This window comes from Pollicipes pollicipes, unplaced genomic scaffold (genome assembly GCF_011947565.3).
Source record: "Pollicipes pollicipes isolate AB1234 unplaced genomic scaffold, Ppol_2.1 Scaffold_5724;HRSCAF=6776_pilon_pilon_pilon, whole genome shotgun sequence".
NCBI lineage: Eukaryota > Metazoa > Arthropoda > Thecostraca > Pollicipedomorpha > Pollicipedidae > Pollicipes > Pollicipes pollicipes.
The window spans coordinates 48,627,680-48,651,737 of NW_023596746.1; the positions used below are offsets into that span (position 1 = coordinate 48,627,680).

Sequence of the window (24,058 nt, forward strand, 5' to 3'; positions counted from 1 at the left end):
TCATAGATCGCCACCGCCACAAACTGAGCGGCGACAAACGGGCCATAAATCGCCGGGCGACGGACGATAGCCACCCAGCTGACGGCGCCGGACCAGTGGCCGCCTATTTCGACCACATCACACAAACGCACACAAGACGCCTGTCGGCCGGCGGCCTGTCCGGCTGGTGCCGCCGACGCCGTGCAGGGCGGGCGGCGGGCGGCGGGCGGCGGGCGGCGGGCGGCGGGCGCGGTTGGCCGGCCCGGCCTGCCCTGTTCGGCTGACCTGTTCTGTTTGGCGGTGCCGACACTGTAGAGGGCCGGCACCAGGTCGCCGGGACAGTCGGCCAGGTAGGTGCAGCAGGTGACCGCCGAGCCGTGCAGGTCCATCGGGTACGGGTTCTCGAAGCACGGGTAGCCAGGAGACGTCAGGTCCACCACCACCAGGTCGTTCTGCAGCAGCACCACGATGCCGTACGGGTCCTGGAACTCTGCCGGCGGCGAGACGCGCCGCTCAGACGGGCGCACGACATGACGGCGACGGAGGCAACCTGGCCGACAGCAGGCTCACCGAGACAGTGCCGCTGCTCAGAGCCGACCTACGGCAAGAGAGTGCACGGAACCTGGCAGCACACATCCAACTCAGCATAGTGGCACAAAGCGTGGGTGCGTGATAAAGTAGCTAGCCTCGAGTCTTGGAACTATGGTGTGCATTTCGGTCACTGAAAAACCTGAACTCAAATGTGGTCGGCACAGGTATTCGCATATTCGCCAGGCATCTGATTCCAACAACTCGACGCGCAGCGGGCGGTCAGCATACTAGTGCTCACTTCCGCTGTGTAAAAGAAAAAAAAAACGTAATCAATCTCGTCGCCAATCATCTGCGTTTATAGCCGCAGAGCGATTGACATTCGATTCGATAACGCAATCAGATAACAATCTCCATTCGGTCGCAACCTTGAGTAATCCTACGATACAAACAGACCGACAGAGCCGTTCGTGGCCTTGGCTGTCTGGTGGCCGGCCGGGGAGCACTCGGCCCCGAATACAATCACCGTCGGAGACCGGGTGTAAGAATAGCCAAATCTATTCCGAGGTAACGCCGAGGGACGCGTTCGCACAACCTTGCCCGGCCGCTTAACATTTCAGTTCTACTGAAGTGCAGAAATGCTGACCTTTCCGCCATTTCCCAGTGGGGGTGTTAAAGGTAAGACCAGACACTGGTTCCGCGGAAGTCGGGCACGCAAGCATTTCAAAGCACATTCCAGCTGTCACAGGCGTCTGGAGGTTTTTGTGCGTGTGATCACGTGATCGCGTCCCAGTGATCAGCCGACCAGCTGGCCCGAGTTGATGTTTTTATCGAAAACATACAACAGTGGTCATTTTACCACTAATGAGAAGAACAAGTACATCCTGGCCCACGTGACAGGATGCGCTTGTTGCGCCTCCTCCCAGTGCGGCGATTACACCCGTCCGTCGAGCACCAGCGTGCCGCAGCGGGCCAAAGCTGACGGTGTCATAAGCGAGGCACAACTGGAGCCCCGGGCCGGCATTTGACCTCACTGACGGCCAGACACAGCGCCTTCCCCGCGCCTCGATCTGCCGGACCGCACACGTGTGAACGCGTCCCACTGTTCTCGCTCTGACGGCCACACAGGTCAGCAATGAGACGGTGGCTAGCCGTCCCCCTGGAATGCCGGTCCCGACCCGACGGTCGGGGGGGGGGGGGGGGGGGAAGACAAGCGGAACTCCTGCGGCAGGTGGAGCCAAACTTCAGCCACCGAAGCTCCTGTTTTCAGTACAGCCAGGTCACCATTACTCAGTGTCTTATTCCAAATCAGCTATGACAATATCTATTTGTGCGGTGCAGTTTGTGAGACACGCTGGTGGCTGGGGTTCCGTGGCAGCTCCAATGTATCCAACTGTGACCGGTGACGTCACCTCAGTCGAGTTTCGGCCGGCGCCTGTGGCCCACAGAGCGGTCGCAGTGGCCCGGAGCAGTCCTCCGCGCCGCCCGCCACCGCCGCTCCAGCCGCCGGCAGTCCACACGCCCAGCGTTGCAACGTACCGCTCGCGCCACCGGCCGGAGACAGCCTAAAGACCGTCCGCCAACGGCCGGAGACGGCCTGAAGACCGCCCGCCGACGGCCGAAGACAGCCTGAAGACCGCCCGCCGTTGGGCGGAGAAGGCCTGGAGACCGTCCACCACCGGCCGGAGACAGCGTGAAGACCGCCCGCCGACGACCGGAGACGACCTGAAGACCGCCCGCCGACGGCCGGACACGGCCTGAAGACCGCCTGTCGTCGGGTGGAGACGGCCTGAAGACCGCCCGCCGACGGCCGGACACGGCCTGAAGACCGCCCGCCGACGGCCGGACACGGGCTGAAGACCGCCCGCCGTCGGGCGGAGATGGTCTGAAGACCGCCCGCCGTCGGCGGAGATGGTCTGATGACCGCCCGCCGTCGGGCGGAGATGGTCTGATGACCGCCTGCCGTCGGGCGGAGACGGCTTGATGACCGCCCACCGTCGAGCGGAGATGGCCTGAAGACCGTCCACCACCGGCCGGAGACAGCCTGAAGACCGCCCGCCGACGACCGGAGACGGCCTGAAGACCGCCCACCGTCGAGCGGAGATGGCCTGAAGACCGTCCACCACCGGCCGGAGACAGCCTGAAGACCGCCCGCCGACGACCGGAGACGGCCTGAAGACCGCCCCCTGTCGGGCGGAGATGGCCTGAAGACCGCCCGCCGTCGGGCGGAGGTGGTCTGAAGACCGCCCGCCGACAGCCGGACACGGCCTGCGGACGGAGACAACCTGAAGACCGCCCACCGTCGGGCGGAGGTGGTCTGAAGACCGCCCGTCGTCGGGTGGAGACGGCCTGAAGACCGCCCGCCGCCGCACGGCGCAGCCCACCAGCACTCGCCCGCGGCGGCCGCCGGATCCCGGCTACATGGCGCAGACGGACGGCGGCGAAAACCGACTGAGGCTGGCTGGAGGTGCTCCTCTGCCGGCGTCAGGGCGTGCCGACGGCGGGCCGCCGGCGCCCACTCGCGTCGCACCTCGCGTCGCACCGGTGACAGGCAGACGGCGCTGACGTCGGCACTCACTGCCGGATATCGCGCAGCGTTTAACACCGCGTCAAAAATGGCCGGCCCATCAGGGCTGCCGTGCGAATGCATACCAATGTGCGACGTGGATGGCGCCGGGACGACAGTGGCGCCGTCGCGGCTGTCACTGGCAGAATTTGTCATGGTGGCTGTCGCTGGCAGGGTATGTCATGGTGGCTGTCACTGGCAGGGTATGTCATGGTGGCTGTCACTGGCAGGGTATGCCATGGTGGCTGTCACTGGCAGGGTTTGTCATGGTGGCTGTCACTGGCAGGGCAGGCCATGGTGGCTGTCGGTGGCAGGTCATGCCATGGTGGCTGTCACTGGCAAGGTGTGCGTGTTTCCGGCAATAACTACCAAAAACTGTATGCAATTTTGACGGTTCGGCCGAGACAAAATGCGTTAGATGAAGCAAGCGTTTTACCCCCAGGTAAAAACCAACTTCGTTGGTTTAAATAGCGGGACGAAAATGTCACCAACGTTCACCTGGAGCTCGAGCTGAGGGACTATGTACCCAGTGTCGGTATACGACGGTCTAAGGCTGCAAGTCGCAGAGCAGTGACATGTACAGTGAAATTGTTGACAGCTGCAATACGGTTCGTGTCTAAATAAGTTGTGTCACCCGTGGACTTACGAAGTGCCGACCATTGTTATCGGTCTGATTCCGTTCTTCGCCCTGATGGTGTGAAGCCATTAGCAATGAAGCCACACCACATGCAGTGAGCTTCGTCTGCGTACCTACCAGCAGGCCCAAGTCGGCTCGCCGACGTCATGACCCGAAAACAACCCACTCCAATTCAACGCACAAGCGCACTTAAAACCTGATTGGCAGCAAGGAATCACCACAGTTGATGCACCCTCAAAACCCAATTACTAGTCATACTTCTACTACAAACCTGACTGGCTGAGGCCCGTCCGTACGGGTCGACCCGTGACTCTCATTTCGTGTGGGTGTGAGCCCACGTGCCAGGGGAGCGAGCTGTCCCGATATCGGCGACCACGGTCTCGACCCGCGCGCCGCCGCCCGCCATCCCGCGGGAGACGTTCGTGCCGCCACCTCTCCTCAGTCGGCAGTTATAGCCTCTCGCCGCCGCCCCCATCCACCTCCCCTACGACCGCAAACCACTCCAGCAAAGTTAAGGCGTGCGCGACGGCGCCCAAAGCATTCAACGAAGTCCAGAAGGCTAAACGAACTCCCGTAACCGAGACATTCCCGCGGCAAGCTCGCTCGGCCAGGCCACTCTCGCTCCAACTCCGACAGCTGCAGCACTGGGTCGTGTGCAACAGGATGTCATCGTGTGGGAACCGGCGCTCAAGTCTTCCCACGACCCAGGCTCAAAGTGGGCGTGTCCTCGGCTAACGACCAATCGGACAGTTTTGTGAAGCAGCACTGCAGCGGGCTTACGCATCCGTGTTACGAATGCGACGGACAAGATAAAAGCAACACTCCTCTTCTTCATGCTTCATACTCCCTCGCTAGCGTGCCAGGGCCATGGCGACGATCCAGCGTCTGTGCTCTGTACGCTCTACCTAATGCTCCACGTAGTCCGCGCCGCATAACTAACTGTAGAGCGGGTCAGAGGCCCGAAAGAACGCGGGGCCGCTTGGACCAAGTGCGGTGAGCACTGATACATGCCCTCGTTGTGATGAAGGCTAACCCTTTCTCAGACACGGTACCTGTGCTCCGTTCAAAACGCTCCGCGTCAGTTCACGGGCGCCCTGCCTCCGCGTCAGTTCACAGGTGCCCTGCCTCCGCGTCAGTTCACGGGCGCCCTGCCTCCGCGTCAGTTCACGGGCGCCCTGCCTCCGCATCAGTTCACAGGCGCCCTGCCTCCGCGTCAGTTCACAGGTGCCCTGCCTCCGCGTCAGTTCACAGGCGCCCTGCCTCCGCGTCAGTTCACAGGTGCCCTGCCTCCGCGTCAGTTCACAGGCGCCCTGCCTCCGCGTCAGTTCACAGGCGCCCTGCCTCCGCGTCAGTTCACGGGCGCCCTGCCTCCGCGTCAGTTCACAGGTGCCCTGCCTCCGCGTCAGTTCACGGGCGCCCTGCCTCCGCGTCAGCTCTAGTCCGCCCGCACTCTGTCCCGAGCTTCCCACTCTGACAGGGCTGCAGCCGCGCCTGGAGCCAAAACAAATGCAGACGCTCGAAGACTACGTTTGAGCGCAGCTGATGCATGTGACCGTTTGCCTCGTGAGTTACGTTAACTATCCCTCCAGTGTTTCGGGACTTGACTGTGGGAACTGTTGCTTGAGCGGTATAAATGCTGCCGTCCAAAGGCAAAAAGGCATAAGAGTAATACTTTAACATAGCACTAATGCCTTTTTGCCGGATGTACATCATGATGTACGCATCGTTCAGTTCATCCTGCTGTTTCTCGCGCACATCATTTGCTGCACTCTTCATTCTGACACTTAACTTGAAACAGCCATCCTAGTTGCGCCAAGCAATGTCAGTGCTCACGCCTCTGACGTCGCGCGTGGCGACCGGGCCGCCTGGCGTCGGGCGCACGGCGTCGGCGGGCAGCGGCGGCCTCCGAGTGCCAGTGCGGCAATACGCCCCTCTAGCCTGCGGTGCGCGACATGCATGGGCACAGGGCGTCAACTGGCCCCCTGGTCTGTTGACTTCCGACTCCAAGCGCTGCTCACAGGGCGCTGACGAGTGCGACCTCCGACACCGCGCCCAGCACGTGGCCACGTTCCGGGCGCAGTGCTTTCCGCCTGCGGTCCGTGGCGCCGTCCCCCGCCATTCAACAGCCCCGGCTGACATGTTTGTCGAGTGGCCGGGCTCCCCATGGCGACTAATCCACTGCAATTGGATTTGGCGCGGCCGCGTGCGTGTCAGAAATGGATCGTTCGTTTTAGAAGTCCGGCAATCAAATGGGGCTGAAGTGGCCCCGAATTCCAGAGCGTCAACATTTGGCAACACGCAATCATTTCGCACTGTTGCAACGCCGTTACACTGTCGGCAAAATCTGAAGCCTGCTGGAAATTAAGCGGACTTTGACGCAGTCAAGCAGGTGAAAAAGCCCAGAAACAGCGCGGAAAGTTCAAGCACTTCTAGAGCTGTCGGCTGCAGTGTATTTTGTGTAGCCAACCGGGAAAAGCAACAGCGAACTTTTCGGCACCGTCTCCATTGTTTTATACGCATGGTTTTTAACTTGCAAAGAAGTAGCGGATAAAAGATGAATTCTTCTTTCGTTTTACGATACTTTGGCGGATCGACTTGGTGATGGTTTCGGTCCTACAAATGCAATATCGGACATGCCTGGCAGCGTCACCGTCCGCGCGCAAAAAAAAAACAGCTCTGGAAAATGCGACTCGCACGCGTATGGAGGGAAATAAACGAGTTTGACCTGAATTGGCACAATCAGGTATGTCACAATTTGAGAGGTCTGAAAGAAGTAGCGCTACAGTGGCTTAATCTGACATGATGATTCACGTTCTGGCAGTTACGAAGCATGCTGTCTGTTGGTTTGATATTTTCTTGGCCCCATGTTATATGCACTCCGTACACGCCAGCATTTGAGTACGTAACTGCACCTCTCAATCATTGATGACTGGTTTGACCTCTATTAACGTGGATGTGCAAGAGTTAACTATGTACCTTCCAGAGAGGTAACCTTTTCATCACACCTCAAGTGCAGCCGCCCGCATCTCCGAATTAGCAATGCGATGCAATTTAAGCCTCGACATTGCTTTCATCGGAGCATTATGCGAATTCGCTGCGACATTCAGGGATTATGCCACCGCACAAGTCCATGAGAGTACCTCATAAACTAAGCGCCAAGAGTCCTCACTTCACATATTACTTTTTAACTGGGACGACGGTGGACTTAAGTTGTGCCATTTAACTGGCACGATGGTGGACTTAAGTTGCGCCATTTAACTGGGACGATGGTGGACTTAAGTTGCGTCATTTAACTGGGACAATGGTGGACTTCAGTTGCGCGATTTAACTGGGACGATGGTGGACTTAAGTTGCGCCATTTAACTGGGACGATGGTGGACTTAAGTTGTGCCGTTTGAGTTCCGAAGTCCATCTCTGCCCATTCATACCCAGGGCGCCACAATACCCTTCCAAACTTCAGGGACACCTATCGCGTTTCCAGATCACGTAGACGGGCGCCGAAACGTAAAACTTGGCCATTAGTGGAATCAAATATGACTCAAATGTCGTGCATTATATGCTGGTTATAACAGTCGCTGTATGGCATTATGGGTTGTGACTGTTGTGTTCTATCTACCATAACACACAAGGTGTTTCTTCCACAAATCAAATTGGATGTCTGCCGCAAAATAATCGGGTTACATGTGAATGGCATAGCGAAGGCTGGCGAACAGATCGTCTCGTCCAGGGGGCGAACGAAGCTACAGTGTGCAATGGGGAAAGAACGCTTTTTATCCGCAACGCTCCACGTAATGACCGCCAGAAAACTCCGCCGAAGCTGCAGACCGGCCACCCTGTCTTCGCCCCCTTCCGTTTCCTCGCCCTTCTCTTGGTTCGAACCGAGTGTGTTTTGTCACGCCTTTCTTTGAAAAAGGCTGCTAAGGACAAGAAGGCAGCCCATTGCGATGAACAACGTATCTTCTTGCTATGTTGAGCTGATGGGAACAATTTAAGCGACATGCATGAATTGCTATGGGTTTAAGTGCACGTACGACCAGCGTTTCATTTGAATCAACGGGTCATGAGACAACGCCTCACTTTTTCGAACGTTTGCAAACCACGTCCTTTAGTGGGAGTTCCTCACTGAGACATGCGTGCAAAAAAGTTGTAACTTCCAAGTCTGAGGTATTCATCTACAAATACATGTTTACACCGCAGCGTAGTGTCTCCACCTCAGAAAGCTCAAAACGCACAGAAAATTCGCCCAATATAGCTCATTAACTACACGAGTAATTTCAACTCAATTATGAACCGGAAAAGGCAAGATTCACAAGCGTGAGACCACCGTTGAGCTTTCCGTGGCGACAAAGGCAACAGCCTTCCTCCCTCCCGACAAGAAGCAACAACTGATCACACACCGCCGCGCTATGCCATTGCATGGCATGGCAGATATGCCTCATAACCGTCCGCCTCTTTGGTCCGTCCATCAATATATCATAATTCCTGCCACTTTAAAGACACACAGTAGACAGAGTGCACTTGGCTCGGAGCTGCTCGATCCAAATGTCTCATAAACAGTAAGGACGCGATTTATGAGTCAAATTGAAGCAAGTCAAATGCGATTCGACTACATTGGTCGTTAAGGCTACAGAACACACGTCCACGTCCACCCACGGCTGTCAATGGCCGGGTCCACCCTCCGTAATATGTTGCAACCATGTCAAACGCGGCATCAATTTACGCGGAAAAGCTTACATTGTAAAAAGCTTTCAGCACTTATTTTTCCCATTGAAAGGTTGGTTGCGTGTGCGTGTTACCAGGAACTGTGTTTTGCAGCATCACAAAAAAGGTTAAGCCGCGGCCGGACCTGTCGTTTTTCATACCGTCAACGGATAGGGGATGGGAGGGGACGATGTCCGCGCCGTTTCCAAGGTATGAATGATAAAGCCTGGCGGAAAAACTGAATGAAAAACAGTGAAACAGCGTGAGCATAGATAACAGTGAGATCTCCACATCAGCTGCAAGGCTTGTGTTGCTAGGTCAGTAATTGACCCAATTTGGCCAGAGCAAATGTTAAGTCCCCCCGAAAATCGGACTAATTCAGCTTCACACGCCAATATACGTTAAGAATACTGCGTAGCAGAATGAAACTCACCCCGGCGTCTCCTGCAATTTTGCCTAAGAGCTCCGCCAGTGTAACAGTGTTAGCGGCCGCCTGCGACTACCTGAGCCGCCGGTCGCCGCAGAGCTCCGCCAGTGTAACAGTGTCACCGGCCGCCTGTGACTACATGAGCTGCCGGTCGCCGCAGAGCTCCGCCAGTGTAACAGTGTCACCGGCCGCCTGTGAATACCTGAGCCGCCGGTCGCCGCAGGGCTCCGCCAGTGTAACAGTGTAGCCAGCCGCCTGTGACTAGCTGAGCCGCCGGTCGCCGCAGAGCTCCACCAGTGTAACAGTGTCGCCGGCCGCCTGTGACTGCCTGAGCCGCCGGTCGCCGCAGGGCTCCGCCAGTGTAACAGTGTAGCCGGCCGCCTGTGACTAGTTGAGCCGCCGGTCGCCGCAGAGCTCCGCCAGTGTAACAGTGTCACCGGCCGCCTGTGACTACCTGAGCCGCCGGTCGACGCAGGGCTCAGCCAGTGTAACAGTGTCACCGGCCGCCTGTGGCTAGCTGAGCCGCCGATCGCCGCTCGCCGCCCGCGCCCGCGGCAGATAAGTGCGCAGCGTTTCAAGGACACGTTTCTATTCAGAAATCGGAAATACCAAGGACACGTTTTAGGTGTCAAAATACGCATATGAATACCCATAGGCTCCTGGAAATCTGGGCGTGATTAAACAGCATGCCGTAAAGCTATTGTCGGAAAACCTCAGTCGCATCGATCCCCCTCCCCTCCCCCCCCCCCCCTGATCGGGGCGAGGGTTACGCAACATGCAACATAAATATTTCGACACTTTCACACGCACCCCTATTGTTATGGCCGCAACGGGTAAGAACAAATGTTTTAAGTTTCTCGCACTAAATCTTGGTGAAAACGGTTATGATCAGTAGTTGTTTATTCAAAACCGGGATGATTAACTCCTCCAGCGTAATAGTTCAAACAAGGGCTAACAATCAGCAATATAGTTAACTATTACCGCAACAGGGCCTTTACACCTGTACGTGATGACATTCGCTCAAATCACCGAATTTTTCACACTATGCTCCTTCGTCTTTACCCGGTCCTGCCAGCCATCGCTGCCGTCTTACACCATGTATCTTGGCAACCAGCCATTTCGCCAACGTTATGCCGGCATTGTACGTACAGCCTGCCTTAATCGCCATTGGCATCAAAGAACACCGCAATAACCGCACATTACGTGCAAGTCTCTGTGTGCCAAATGCATAAATCAGAAGTCATTTCAGCGGCGCAGTGTTGATGCTCGGTTGCCAGCGACCACTGTGGCGCAGCCCACGCCACCAATGCCAATCGATTCCAGATTGTTGTCTCGGTCATCACTCGCTGCGGGACGTTCGGCGCCGGCGTCAGCACCGGTAGCGGCGCCAACAGCGACGACTCACCGCTGGGATACGGCGTGTCGACCAGCGCGATGAAGTCGATGACGTTGTGCTCCATCTCGAGCACGGTGGTGGTCTTGCCGTGCATGACGGTGACGCTGGGCGTGCGGCCGGCCGTGTCGTGCCCCAGGCCGCCCGTGAAGATCACGTACGGCTCGCTGGCGGCCGACGGCGCGCGGTCAGCCGGAGGCGGCGCTACAGGGCGAGGGACGGGACACACACAGAGCCCCGCCCCCCTCCCCCAGGTCAGCCAGCAGCGGGCGGCACACAGAGGCAGCCCCGATGGGTGCGACGTGCGTAGGCCGGGGTCAGCAGCAATGCCTCGAACGTGGGGGGGGGGGGGAGACAAACGGATCGAGCTCCGTCCACGGCCACACTCCAGACTTTCGACACTGCCTGCTGCCTCCGAGTTCAGCATCCTTTGAACCATGTGTATCATACATGGAGCCCATAAGTCACGGGAAATTAAACTTCGCAGAAGACGGGAAACGGGTTACGCCGTGACTTCATCCTCTGAGAGTGAATGGCTGATTAATTATATGATTCTGAGGGCGAACCTTTCTGTGGTGGCAGAGTCAGCCTGCAATCGTTACGGCAAGCTTTGCCTCGTACATACACTAATATAACTTCACATAGCTGCAGCGGTGCAATGATCTCCAGCTATTTCTATCTAGGCATCTAACTAGCGAACTACGACTATCTCTCAGCTAAGGGGTGCTTCCTGTTCGGCAAACCATAAGAGGCGGGTGCTACAAAATAACACATGGACAAAGAGATCGATTCACGAGTCCTAGTGACTCTATTATATAAGGGCAATGCGGTGCAAGTTACTCCTGAGCTAATATCAGAATGGTAGTAAGCACAAACACGGGTTCACAACCGCAAACGGTCCAAACATAACCCGACCCCACGGCCCGCAAGCCATGCCATAAATACAGATTGGTGATTCAGCTCGTGCCATTACTCCCGAGGACCGTCGGGTTGACGACGCGCGAACGCGCCACCGGCCGGCTGTCCGCCACGGCCGCGGCGCGCCATGTTCGCCTCACACCGCGTCCGCTGGCGGCCGGCGTCCACCCCTACCGGCCGGGCGCGTCCCTCCCGAGCCGCGTGTCCGGGAGATGGCACGCCCCGGACAGCTGCCGCGTATGGATCGACGGCGCTGGACGGGGGGGGGGGGGGGGGGGGGGGGGACTACACTCGGTCTCGACACCTAGCTCCGAAGACGGCCGCCACGCCGCTAGTGAAACCTCCCTATGCCGGTCAATGGCTGAACGCTGGCAGAACCGAGCCAGAGCGAGCGGCAGGTGAGCACAGCACGGGCCTGACAGCCGACAGCCCGACAATAGGTAGCGTCCGCGTGCTGCCGCGCGCTGTCCCGCGCTCTGTGCGATATTGCCCACTCGAGAGGCAATATGTGCCTATCCTTGGGGCCGGGTAAGGCCCAGCACGCTGCCCTAGGGCCGCTGCCGCCGGGCCGCCGGCAGCCCGGCTCCTCGCCAGTGCTGGCGGAGCGTCTCCCGCCGGCGACAGCGGCCGCACGCCCGTCCGTACAGCGCTGCTAGCGGGGCTCGGCAGCGGGGCCGAGCACGGCGGCAGACTACACACAGGCGCTGGCAGCTGTAGCCGCGCGGGGCGCCTCAGCCGGAGTCTCCAGCGGCACTGCACGCAGCCGCAGCGCCCTCGACCGTCGCTGTGTACAGCCCGGAGAGCCGGGCGCCGCCGGCCGCGGTCCCGCCACGCTGAGCAGCCGCGAACGCGCGCGCCGGCGCCGCGGTCAATAGCGGGGCTGACTACCTGGCTCGCTGGGCCGACTGGGGCAGCACGCAGAGCAGGAGGGAGCCGCGCCGGGCCCGCCTGTCGGCACGTGCGGGTCAGGAGAGGACAGGAGCGTGCGCCGGACAGGAAGCAGCGACGCCAGGACACTGCGGGCGACAGGCGTGGGGGCCAGCTACGGCCGCGCTAGGAGACGATGCACTGTACAGACAACAACCTTTCCTCCTCCTCTCGCCAGCCGAGCGAGCTGAGCGACGCCAGCAGCCTGAAAACCAAAACACGGTCATGTGGTCACACTGGCGCCGCCAGGGACGGCCGCGGCGCCGGCCGGTGACCTGGTCAGCACATGGCTAGTGAAAGGCAGCTCGGTGATGTGTGATGGGCAGCCCAGTGCGTCACCACAGCTAGTGCCGGTCGGCGATGGGCCACAGCCCCAGCCGGATGGCAACCGCTTCAGTCAAATACAGGCCCACCAATCGCATTCAAAGCTGACTGCTCCGGTACATTACTAATTTATACTATCAATGGGCAAATCTGTAACGCAAACCGTTTTCGGGCGCGACCTACAGTCTGTCACTGGCGTATTTACGATTCGAGCTGAGAAAGCTCTGGAAGCTCTGGCTCGGAGAGGGCAGTCTTGCGAAAACGGAAAAGGAAAACAGGGATTATGGGCGGCAGTAGTGAGAAAAATGAAGAGTGGAGGGAAATATGAGAACGAAAAGACAACGAGACGGAGCGACCGAACGAGACGGGGCGGGACAGATTGGGACAGAGTGGGACAGAGCGGAGGGGGCGTGACAGGGCGTGACAGCGAGCGAGAGGGTGACCGCAAGGGCAGAGAGGACACAAGCGGGCGCGGATGGTGCGTCGTCTGGAGACGCCGTGGTCACCGTCAGCGCGCGTGCGCTCGTCTCCGGTGTCGCGCTCGTCCCGTGTCAACACAGCAACCAATCAGCAGTGGGGCCACTTCCACCGTCTGGCCGCCCCCGCGCCGTCCGCGCAGGCGCTCCTCACGCCCTCTTCTAGATACATCCTGCACGACCTCGCCCGGCCCCCGTCATTACTCCGAATGCTGTCGGCAGCAACAGATTAACGTGTCGTCCAGCCCGTAAACGAAACGTTTCTCTATTTTGGGCGCCGTCTTGTTACCAGCACGCGCACGCGATCTCAATTAAACCGCACCTCACCACCAGCGCCCTACGCTCATCGCTACTTCCTATCTAAGGCCTGCAGCAGGCGTCCTATTGCAATCTGACAGCAAACAAACAACGTCCTCATTTCAGCTAATGCCATGCTGTTCGGCCCGCATTGCTACCAGCAGCGGCCGTGCGCTCTGGCCGTCGGCTGCCGCTGTCGACCGATATCTACGGAACTGGTCGGCCCACTCAAGACAGAGTGTACCGGCGCCAGGGTTCTGCCCCACGCGGTTCGTCCAATTACACCGCGAGCCTCGGCGGACCGGCGCGGCGGCGGCACACGGCGCGCGCCACTCGGCAGCCCAGCCACGGCCACGCAGGCCACGCCGCCCAGCGTGCACGGCCAACAAGCCGAACAGCGCGAGGGGGCCGACGGCCGCTGCCAATACAATCGAACCCGCGCGTTTGGCGCAGCATCGCCGCTGCGCAAAACAAGCTGCAATCAACTTACGCTAACGCGGTTAACGCCAGCGGCGCGCAGCAGCGGCGTCCGGCGGGCGCGATCGGCGCCACCTGGTGACGACGCCGCGCCGGCACGTAACGAGCGCAGTAAACAACCCCCAAACGAGCGTCGGCCGATGGCCGATCTCAGCGCTAAATATTTTAATGCCACCGGGATTGATCGGCGGCCGGCGGCCGGTGCTTTGTGGCGGCGACTCTGACACAATCGGACAGGTGAAGCTGCCGGGCCGCCGTCCGCACCAGCCGCCGTCCCTGAGACGGCCGCTGTCGGGTGGGTGTGGCCGCCGGGCCGCCGTCTGCAACAGCCGCGACCCCCGAGACGGCCGCCGTCGGGTCCCACACGCAGCGCAGCCGACAAAGCGCCCGCCGAGCTTCTGCCTCTGGCGCCGCGTAAACCGACGGCGGAAGACAAACCAGCGCGGCAGAACTGACTGCCTGGAAGGCCGGACGGCACCAAACCTGGGAACATCTGCGCGTCCGTCCCCGAACGTCAAATAAATAATGGCCCGCCAGCTGTCGTCGGCTGGCCCAGCAAGCCCGGCGAAATCATTTAACCAGCACCACAGGGACGTAACCAGCCACAGTTGCGCCCAGTCGAAGACCGGCGCTTTCTAGCAGAGTCCCCACAATGTCCCATGGCACTCAGTCAAGTTCAGTTACGCCCGCTGAAGCCCGTCGGGACTCATTGTTAGCCACAGAGGCACCGTAAGGCTAATGCACAACACGCCAGCTCCCAGGCGAGGTCAGCCAGTGCATCTGCTTACCCGGCTCTTGTCGACAGCCACTGCACCTTCTGGATCGGCTTACACGGCTCCTGCTTGCCGTTTTCCTTCGTTTTCGCTGCAACAGGCATGCGTTGGGCGTCAGACACAAACAGCCGTACGGAGTGCCCGTCACAGACACTGAAGCCCACGGGGGAGGCGATCGTCGCGCTGACATAAGCGACGCGCGGGTGGGTCACAGCGTCACCTCATTTGACACATCATCTCATCTGACAGCTTATAAGCAACTTGCGCAAAAACGAGGCCAGTATTGTTTCGGTTTGTCTCCGTAGGTGGAGCTGCTTGATGCAAAATGCACTCGATCGAAATGAGTGTACACAGAAACAATGCAAATTTAATGCAATAACACTGCACGCCAACCAGATAAATAGCAGGCGGCTCCCGCTCGGTTCGCTGCACGAACAGCAATGTTGCTGCTGTAGGGGGCGCCGCCGCCCGTGACGTCACATGGACTCGTGGAGATGTACGACAAACTGTGACCCATTCAACATCTGCCAGCCATTCAGATCTGACAAATCGGACCACTGGCCACTGGCTGGACAGACTGGACCGGACCACTGGCCTTATAAGGCTTCTCCATACGTCCGCGGCACGGGTGTTGATGGTACCAACAATACGCTGGTGGTATCTAATATATCGGGTGGTATCTAATACCTTAGATGGTATTTAATATATCAACCCCGTTAACCATGCGCGAATGTGACGTCCCCGCAAATGATGCTTCAAACCTTATCTCTGCTCGAACTAACATATAATTTAAACGGCTCGGAGTTTCCATAACTTCTTTCCTTTGCACATGTGAAAGTGTCTTCCTACGTAGGACTGAAACATGTCTTCTTTCGCTAACAGACGCCCTTTTTGTCGTAATTACGATTAAAGAGCATGGCCTGATATAAAAAATAGCTTTTTTCCCTGCGAGTGATGTTCAAATATATATATATATATATATATATATATATATATATATATATATATATATATATATATATATATATATATATATATATATATATACATATATATATGTATATATGTATATATATATATGCGTGCGTGCGTGCGTGCGTGCGTGCGTGCGTGCCCAAACGTAAGCGTGCCAGACTACCCAGCATGAAGTGCAGTCTTTGTTATAGCTCATAGTCCCGATTGTTATAGCTCATAAAGGGTCCCGTCAACATTCACAAACTAGCATTTTTTCCAAAGGGGAATTAAACACCACAGCATGACAGCCATCATAGCCCAATCACAATTTTCATCAAGCTAAAGCCGTAATTAAACCGATGAACCGTTAGTCATGAGCAGTTTTTTCGACCGCGCAATAAGCACGTGTGAGTTTATATTCCATGCACCTCGGAACATACCGGTATAATGCATTATAACTCGCGCACTGGAGGTCATAACCCGATTCGCTTTTTGCCCGCCATAGGCATGAAGACTTGTCTGTCCGACTGTGTTCACTCTTTCCGTAAGCAGCGGCTTCGAACCGAAAAGGTGATTGGAATAGAATTATAAATGCCGCGACCGGCAGAACTGTGTGGGTCGTGCAAGAACTATAAGCAATGTAAGCACTCCTCGCGGACGGGCTATTGGAGTGACGGCAACACATGACGGACGCACAAATAACATGGTGCGCGATTTTCCAGGAAAACCATATAGACTAAGGAGCGACAGGCCGATTTTGTGCAGGTTTTTACAAGAGCCAAGCGCGTCTAATCGTTAAACAAAACGTCCCTTTTGCAGTCGTGACACAAGCATTTGAGTCGGCTCAGTCTCCGGCTACCGCGCAATTTCGCACACCCTAGCAACGCCCACCGAAGTCCACGTCTGAGGGGAGGCGGAGGCGGCGACTAAACCATGACGGGGATCCGCGCCAGCCCGCCTGCCACGCTCAGTCCGCAGTGATGCACGGTCAGACGCTGACCGGGGCGAGTGCTGACGTCATGAGCAGCCGGCCGCCGCCGCCGCCGCCGCCCGCCGGGCCGGGATCGACCTCACAAAGCCAGGTGCGGGGCGCAAAGGAGCCGTATTCACGTCGGCGCGCTGTGCCCGGACGGGACGCAGCGCCGGCGGCCATTTACGGCCGCCGGCGGTCGGCCCGCGGCCACCCGCCGAGAGCTGGCATTATGAGCCCGCGTTAATGGTGCAGGGCGTTACAGCGGCGGGCTCGAGATTGTGCTGCCGCTGAGGACAACGACGCTGCACAAGAGCTGATGAAGTCGTTTGGCATTTCTGGCCGCACGTAAAACTGTGGACGCCAGCGTCGCGTGGCCAACCGGGCCACCACTGGCACGGCACGCCTCCCACGTCAGCTAGCCCATGCCACAGGTAGCCGAGGTGGCTCGACCACTGACACGCCCCGCGTTCAGAGCCAGGGCTGACATGTCTGCCACGCCTCCCCTTCTCATCACCGCCGGCAGTGCAAGGCACCTCCGTCTCGCTGGGCTCATAGACACCACCATCGCCGCCCAGCCCGGTGGCGCAGTGCGCGTGCAGAGCCGACGGCTGCCGACCCGGCGCGGCCGGGGGCCTCCTCATCACGCTCGCTGCGCTCGTCCGCGCCCCTAACGACAAGGCCGGTGTTTTTCCACGCCGATGGCGGCGGCCGGCGACCAGGACACATTGCACGACGTCGGGCCGCACCGTCAGACGGAGCCCAGGCGAGGCCCGGCGCCCGGCGGCCCAAGCCAATGCCGCGCACGCCACGTGCCGAACAAACGCCCCAGATAGATTGGGACAGACGGAATGAGTGGTCGCGATAAATTGCAAAAGACGGACCAGCAGATCCCAGAATGGATTGGAAAGACGCGGGGTGGTTCTGGTAAATTAAGAGAAATGAGACAGACTGTTACAATGGACAGTGACGGGTCCAGCTGCAGAACGTCAGGACGAGCGGCTCCAATGGATCGCGATGGGACGAGCGGCTCTCCAATGGACCGTGGTGGGACGAGCGGCTTCGATGGACCGTGATGCAACGAGCGGCTCCAATGGACCGCGATGGGACGAGCGACTCTCCGATGGGCCGTGATGGGACGAGCGGCTCCAATGGACCGCGATGGGACGAGCGACTCTCCAATGGACCGTGGTGGGATGAGCGGCTTCGATGGACCGTGATGCAACGAGCGGCTCCAATGGACCGCGATGGGATGAGCGACTCTCCAATGGACCGTGGTGGGACGAGCGGCTTCGATGGACCGTGATGCAACGAGCGGCTCCAATGGATCGCAATGGGACGAGCAACTCTCCGATGGACCATGGTGGGACGAGCGACTCCGATGGACCGTGGTGGGACGAACGACTCCGATGGACCGTGATGGGACGAGCGACTCTGATGGACCGTGGTGGGACGAGCGACTCCGATGGACCGTGGTGGGACGAACCCCTCTGATGGATCATGGTGGGACGGGCGACTCCGATGGACCGCGATGGGACGAGCGATTCTCCGATGGACCATCGTGGGACGAGCGGCTCCAATGGACCGCGATGGGATGAGCAACTCTCCGATGGACCATGATGGGACGAGCGACTCCGATGGGCCGTGGTGGGATGAGCGACTCCGATGGACCGTGGTGGGACGAGCGACTCCGATGGACCGTAGTGGGACGAGACCCTCTGATGGACCATGGTGGGGTGAGCGACTCCAATGGACCGCGATGGGACGAGCGATTCTCCGATGGATCATCGTGGGACGAGCGGCTCCAATGGATCGCGATGGGACGAGCAACTCTCCGATGGACCATGGTGGGACGAGCGACTCCGATGGACCGTGGTGGGACGAGACCCTCTGATGGACCATGGTGGGACGAGCGACTCCAATGGACCGCGATGGGACGAGCGACTCTCCGATGGACCATGGTGGGACGAGCGACTCCGATGGACCGTGGTGGGGCGAGCGACTCCGATGGACCGTGGTGGAACGAGCGACTCCGATGAGCCGTGATGGGACGAGCCCCCCCGATGGACCATGGTGGGACGAGCGACTCCGATGGACCACGACAAGACGAGCGACTCCTGTGCACCACAATGGGATGAGCGGCTTCCGTGTACGATGGAGGACGAGCTGCTGTCATGCGGCATGATAGGACGCACGGACCCAGTGGATCGTGCTCCATCTGCCCGCTCTACCGGTCCGGACGAGGCCCGACGGCGGCCGTCAGAAGTCATCAGCCAACGCGGCGGACCAGAGCCCGCGCCACTGCCGGCCGAGCGCTCCCGCCCAGACGCCGCGTCCAGGCGTGATCATTTAATGGCGCCGCACTGCGAGCAAAGCGGCTGGGGGGGGGGGGGGGGGGGGGAGGCGGCTCGCGGCCAGAGGACGCCACAAACGTGCCGGCCGGGCGCGGCGGCTCACGGCGCGGCGGCTCCGGTTCGGCGGCTCCGGCTCAGCGGCTCACGGCGCGGCGGGGCCGCGCGACCGGAGCCGCTCCGGCTTGGCAGGGCTGACTGGCCGGAGCCGCTCTGGCCCGGCAGGGCTGACTGACCGGAGCCGCTCCGGCTCGGCAGGGCTGACTGACCGGAGCCGCTCCGGCTCGGCAGGGCTGACTGACCGGGGCCGCTCCGGGCGAGCTCGGCGACGGCGCAACAGAGCACGCCCGGCGCCGTGACGGCCCGGAGGGCGCTCAGAAAGCATCGCCACGCCTCCGTCAACGGGACGCTAGCACGGGCTGGACCGGGCTCGACAGTCTCACTTGGCACTCAGTCGTGCCAATCGTAAGGCATACCAGTCGCAGGATTGCCGCCCTGCGGCCGGGAAGACTGGATGGAAAAACGGTAGTTCAAGGACCCTGGGCTCGAGTCTCGAGAAAACCATCTGATTCGCCGCTGCTAAGCATAAGGAAGGCCACATCCGCTTCGCCCGACGCTCCACAGGGTCAGCCGGTAACTGAGCAGAGAGTCACCCCAGCAAAGGATGGATGTGAAATAGCGTTCTATGGTACGAATACAATCGTCTGCAATCCTGCTTGGCAGAGGGCCGAGGGAAAACTATTTGCTGAAGCTGAGTGGCACTAACTGGACGGCGGCATCAGGGCATCGACAACATGCTACGCAACATCGAACACACGCAAGGATACCTTCGCAGTCCAGTGCCACCAATGTAAAGCCCTCTTAATAAGCTTATCTCTATAGTTTATCTAAGTGTATCCGACTGACGTTATCATCACCGAGTTCCAGCAACGTGAAAGACGCGGGTTTACACGAGAAGTTCGATGGTTCAAGAGCCATGCTCGGGTCTCTCCCTCCAGACGCGGACGTCCACGCCTGGCGCTCTCTTTCGGCTCATGATGCTTCCCTGACGCTCCTTAATGCTAACTGCCCGCTCACCACGTCACACCAGGTACAGTCAAGCACCAATTTCACTCTCCTAGTGGCCCACTGATGTATTATGTAAGCATTAATTCCATTCCGCGAGGGCTAGACAGCTATGCATTTTGGGTTCTGCCACCCAGCTGATGGTTCCGCACGCAATATGCAACGCAAGCACACATTCATCCGCATTAAACGTATTCCATTTCCAGTTGGCATTGGCGGGATCCGCCCACGAGCCCTCCATGAATCAAGCCAGGGTCCGAGCGCTTCAGCACGGCCGTCGATCACTATTGCAAATACCCGGCTAACTCTCGTCATATATAGCCGCGCCCGCCTCCAGATTGCCGGCATTTCTCACGGACCGCGCCGCGGCTGCCCACGATGAATATCTTCTTGATTTTGGCGCCGCCGTGTTTGTGGGCCCACATCCAATTTGGGGGAGCCTCGTAAAAGCGAGCCATTGAAGCACGCCGCGACGTTAAGCAAACAGGCGACAAGGGGGTGGCAGGCGGTGGGCGGCGGGCGGCGGGCCACTTACCGTGCGGGAAGACGACGCTGGCCGGTCGCAGCGGTGTCTTCACGTGCCACGTGTGCAGCGAGCCGTCCGTGTGCGAGGATACGAACTGTTTGCCGTCGCCCATCCAGCTGAGCGAGCGGAGCGGCTCGGCCGCCTGCCACCGCACGTCAGCGGCCTTGGTGCGCAGGTCCCAGAGCACCAGCAGGCCCGTCTCGAACCCGATCAGCAGCTGCCGGACAGGCGGGTGTCAGCCGGGCACAGCCGCTCAGTCGCTCACGGCCGCTCGGGGGTCAGCCGGGCACGGCCGCTCACGGCCGCCTGGAGATCAGCCGGGCACAGCCGCTCACGGCGGGGGGGGGGTGGTCAGCCGTGCATAGCCGCTCACGGCCGCTCGGAGATCAGCCGGGCACAGCCGCTCACGGCCGCTCACGGCCTCTCACGGCACCTCGGGGGTCAGCCGGATACAGCCGCTCACAGCCGCTCACGGCCGCTCACGACCGCTCGCGGGTCAGCCGGGCACGGCCGCTCACGGCAGCTCGGAGATCAGCCGGGCACAGTCGCTCACGGCCGCTCACGGCCTCTCACGACCGCTCGCAGATCAGCCGGGCACGGCTGCTCACGGCAGCTCGGGGGTCAGCCGGACACAGCCGCTCACGGCCGCTCACGGCCGCTCGGGGGTCAGCCGGGCACGGCTGCTCACGGCCGCCGTCCGAAGGTCATGCGCATACGCAGACGTCACACCAGTAGGACACTTTGCGCCGGGCCGGTGGCGTGTGCTCCGCGTGACTGGAAAAGGCATCGCGTTACTCATGCTTCCTGTTGGCACGAACGTCATCGAAATGACGGTTCAAGCACGGAGTGGGGAGTTCCATCACCCTATCTGCCAACCGTGCAACGCCAAGCCGGTTCAAAAGTGCGGCACATTTCTGTTTGTCCGCTTTCTGTGTGACACGCCGTGCCTGGTTGGGCGCTGCGGGAGCGCCAGCTGTGAGGTCGCAGCGACGGCACAGGTGCGCGCGCGCCGAGCTGTCCCAACGCTCCCGTCAGCGTCACCCGTCGGCTGCGCTGGCTAGCCGGCCCGGCCGCCAGCCACGCCTCAATACACACGGTGACACGGCAGACTGACACGGTGACACGGCAGACTGACATGGCAATCAAGTGAGTCGGGAAGCAGGGAGACGTAATGTCAAGGACGCGAGAGGGAGTTATAAGGGAGCAGATCTGGACAAAGAGTGATGTAGTATGATATGTACAGATCAACAGGGTGATAATATAGCACTCTGTTGCCAGCTAAAAGACAGGTAAACTAGGGTTGATTACAGAGAGAAGGGACAGAGTTCAAATAGAAGGACGAGAAGCGCAGGCGGTGCACCCACCTTGTTGCTATCCACCGGGTTGTCCGTGAGGCAGGTCACCGGTCCCGGGTGGTTCTTCCGAGACCTGCGGCCGACAGGCGGCGAGAGGTCAGTGGCGACGGGCGGCAGCAAGGCGGGCGGCCTCCCCCGCGCCCTCGGCCGGGTCTGGAGATCGGCGGGGTGGTCTAGGGCCACCGCTCGGCGATGGTCCGCCACCGACCCGCCGTTATCAGTGGATACGCTGGTGGTGAGCCCACTGACACAGGCACAGGCACAGGCACAGGCACAGGCACAGACACAGACATAGACACAGACGCAGACACGGACAGAGACACGGACACAGACACGGGCACAGGCACAGACACAGGCACAGGCACAGGCACAGGCACAGGGGCACAGACACAGACACAGACACACACAGGCATGGACAGGCACGGCGCCCGGCTGACGACACCCGCGCGGGCCACACGACGGTGTCGCAGTCGTGACCGACTGCGACACCGTTCATAGAGGCGCTCCAGAGTCAATACAGCTCGACAGGCACTCACGACGGTTACGTGACACCCCGCCCCGCATGCATAGTGAATCGCGCCACTTTGTCGGGGCTCAGACCACACTGGTTAGTACCGGTCGGCCTCCCAGCGGCGGCGCGGCGCACGTGTGTCGTCCCCGCCCTTGACCTCCAGCTGGCCGCGGCCGGGCCGGGGGGCGGCGGCGGCCGCCGCGGCCGTCGCGTGCCGGCGGTGCGGCGTGACCCGGCGCCGTTTCCGGCTCCGCCCCGCCCCACGGCCGGCGTGCGGCGCGCCCCGAGTGACCCGCCGCTGAATATTTCATCCGCCGGCCGGAAAACAAGCCGACAGCCAGCGTCCGCCGCGCACCTGCCGGTCACAGGTGTGCGGCCAGGCAGGCCGCAGCACCAGGCGCCCGACGCCGCGCGGCAGCCGGCGCGCCTCACCCGACGACTGATCCGAAGGCGCGGGTCGAGCACGCGTGGCTCGCTGCCCCACCGGGGACCGGCACACGGCGGCGGGACTGGCGGCCGGGCGACTCGGGGGACCGGGCCGCCGCCGCCTTCCCAAGCAGGTCAATAGCGAGCCCGGAGGCGGCAGCTCGCCGCCGCTCCGGGACAATCTCGGCCGGTAACAGCGCGCCGCGACACAAAGCCCAACGCACGGCCCATCTGCGGCCCCATACGATCGGCAGATGGGCGGCCGGGCGGCGACGTGGCCGCCCGGCCGCCGCGAGCTCGATAACCCGCGGCGGCGGCCCGCAGCCGCAGCCTGGGCGGCGCACTGTGCCGGCGAGCACGCCCAGCAGGCCGCCTGAACCGTAGACTGCGCCGCCTGACAGGCGGCCGGAGCCGCAAGACAGCCTGCGACGTGGACTAGCCCGCGAGACATCCAGGTGGGCTTCCAGTTAGACTGTGCCGCCGCACACGTCTGGCACATGTGTGCTTGCCAGCCGACGGCGAGGCTCACTTACAGCTCGATGGCCTTGTTCCAGTTGATGATGTAGCCGGAGACGACGAAAGATTCGATGTTGACAATGTGCACGTTGCCCTTCTCCGTGCCGACGTAAAGCCATTTGCTCTGCAGCGGCAGGCTGATGCAGGTCGTCCTGAGGATAAGGAGCCCGCCTTCAATCATCTTGCAGCGACAGCGTTATGCAGACTAACACACTGGTGTACATTATATATGTGCATGTATATATATATATATATATATATATATATATATATATATATATATATATATATATTATTATATATATATAATAATATAATAATATCTCCCTCTCTCTCTTTCTCTCTCTCTCTCTCTCTCTCTCTCTCTCTTCTCTCTCTCTCTCTCTCTCTCTCTCTCTCTATCTCTCTCTCCTCTCTCTCTCTCTCTCTCTCCTCTCTCTCTCTCTCTCTCTCTCTCTCTCTCTCTCTCTCTCTCTCTCTCTCTCTCTCTCCTCTCTCTCTCTCTCTCTCTCTCTCTCTCTTCTCTCTTCTCTCTCTCTCTCCCTCTCTCTCTCCTCTCTCTCCTCTCTCTCTCTCTCCTCTCTCTCTCTCTCTCTCTCTCTCTCTCTCTCTCTCTCCTCTCTCTCTCTCCTCTTCTCTCTCTCTCTCTCTCTCTTCTCTCTCTCTCCTCCTCTCTCTCTCTCTCTCTCTCTCTCTCTCTCTCTCTCTCTCTCTCCCTCTCTCTCTCTCTCTCTTCTCTCTCTCCTCTCCCTCTCTCTCTCTCTCTCTCTCTCTCTCTCTCTCTCTCTCTCTCTCTCTCTCTCTCTCTCCTCTCTCTCTCTCCCTCTCTCTCTCTCTCTCTCTCTCTCTCTCTTCTCTCTCTCTCTCTCTCTCTCTCTCTCTCTCTCTCCTCTCTCTCTCTCTCTCTCTCCTCTTCTCTCTCTCTCTCTCTCCTCTCTCTCTCTCCTCTCTCTCTCTCTCT

At 59.7% G+C, this 24,058-nt stretch overlaps 1 protein-coding gene across 1 annotated transcript in view; it reads right to left on the reverse strand.

Annotated features, from left to right (window-relative positions):
* LOC119103132 (syntaxin-binding protein 5) overlaps positions 1–24,058 on the reverse strand; it is a 90,973-nt gene that overhangs the window by 14,490 nt on the left and 52,425 nt on the right. Inside the window, exons 6-12 of the mRNA XM_037226583.1 lie at positions 23,115–23,249; positions 21,654–21,717; positions 20,299–20,506; positions 14,439–14,514; positions 12,234–12,281; positions 10,244–10,398; positions 265–469 (exon numbers count right to left, since the gene is read on the reverse strand). Coding sequence (XP_037082478.1) covers positions 265–469; positions 10,244–10,398; positions 12,234–12,281; positions 14,439–14,514; positions 20,299–20,506; positions 21,654–21,717; positions 23,115–23,249 — 891 coding nt within the window. The remainder of the gene's footprint in view (positions 1–264; positions 470–10,243; positions 10,399–12,233; positions 12,282–14,438; positions 14,515–20,298; positions 20,507–21,653; positions 21,718–23,114; positions 23,250–24,058) is intronic.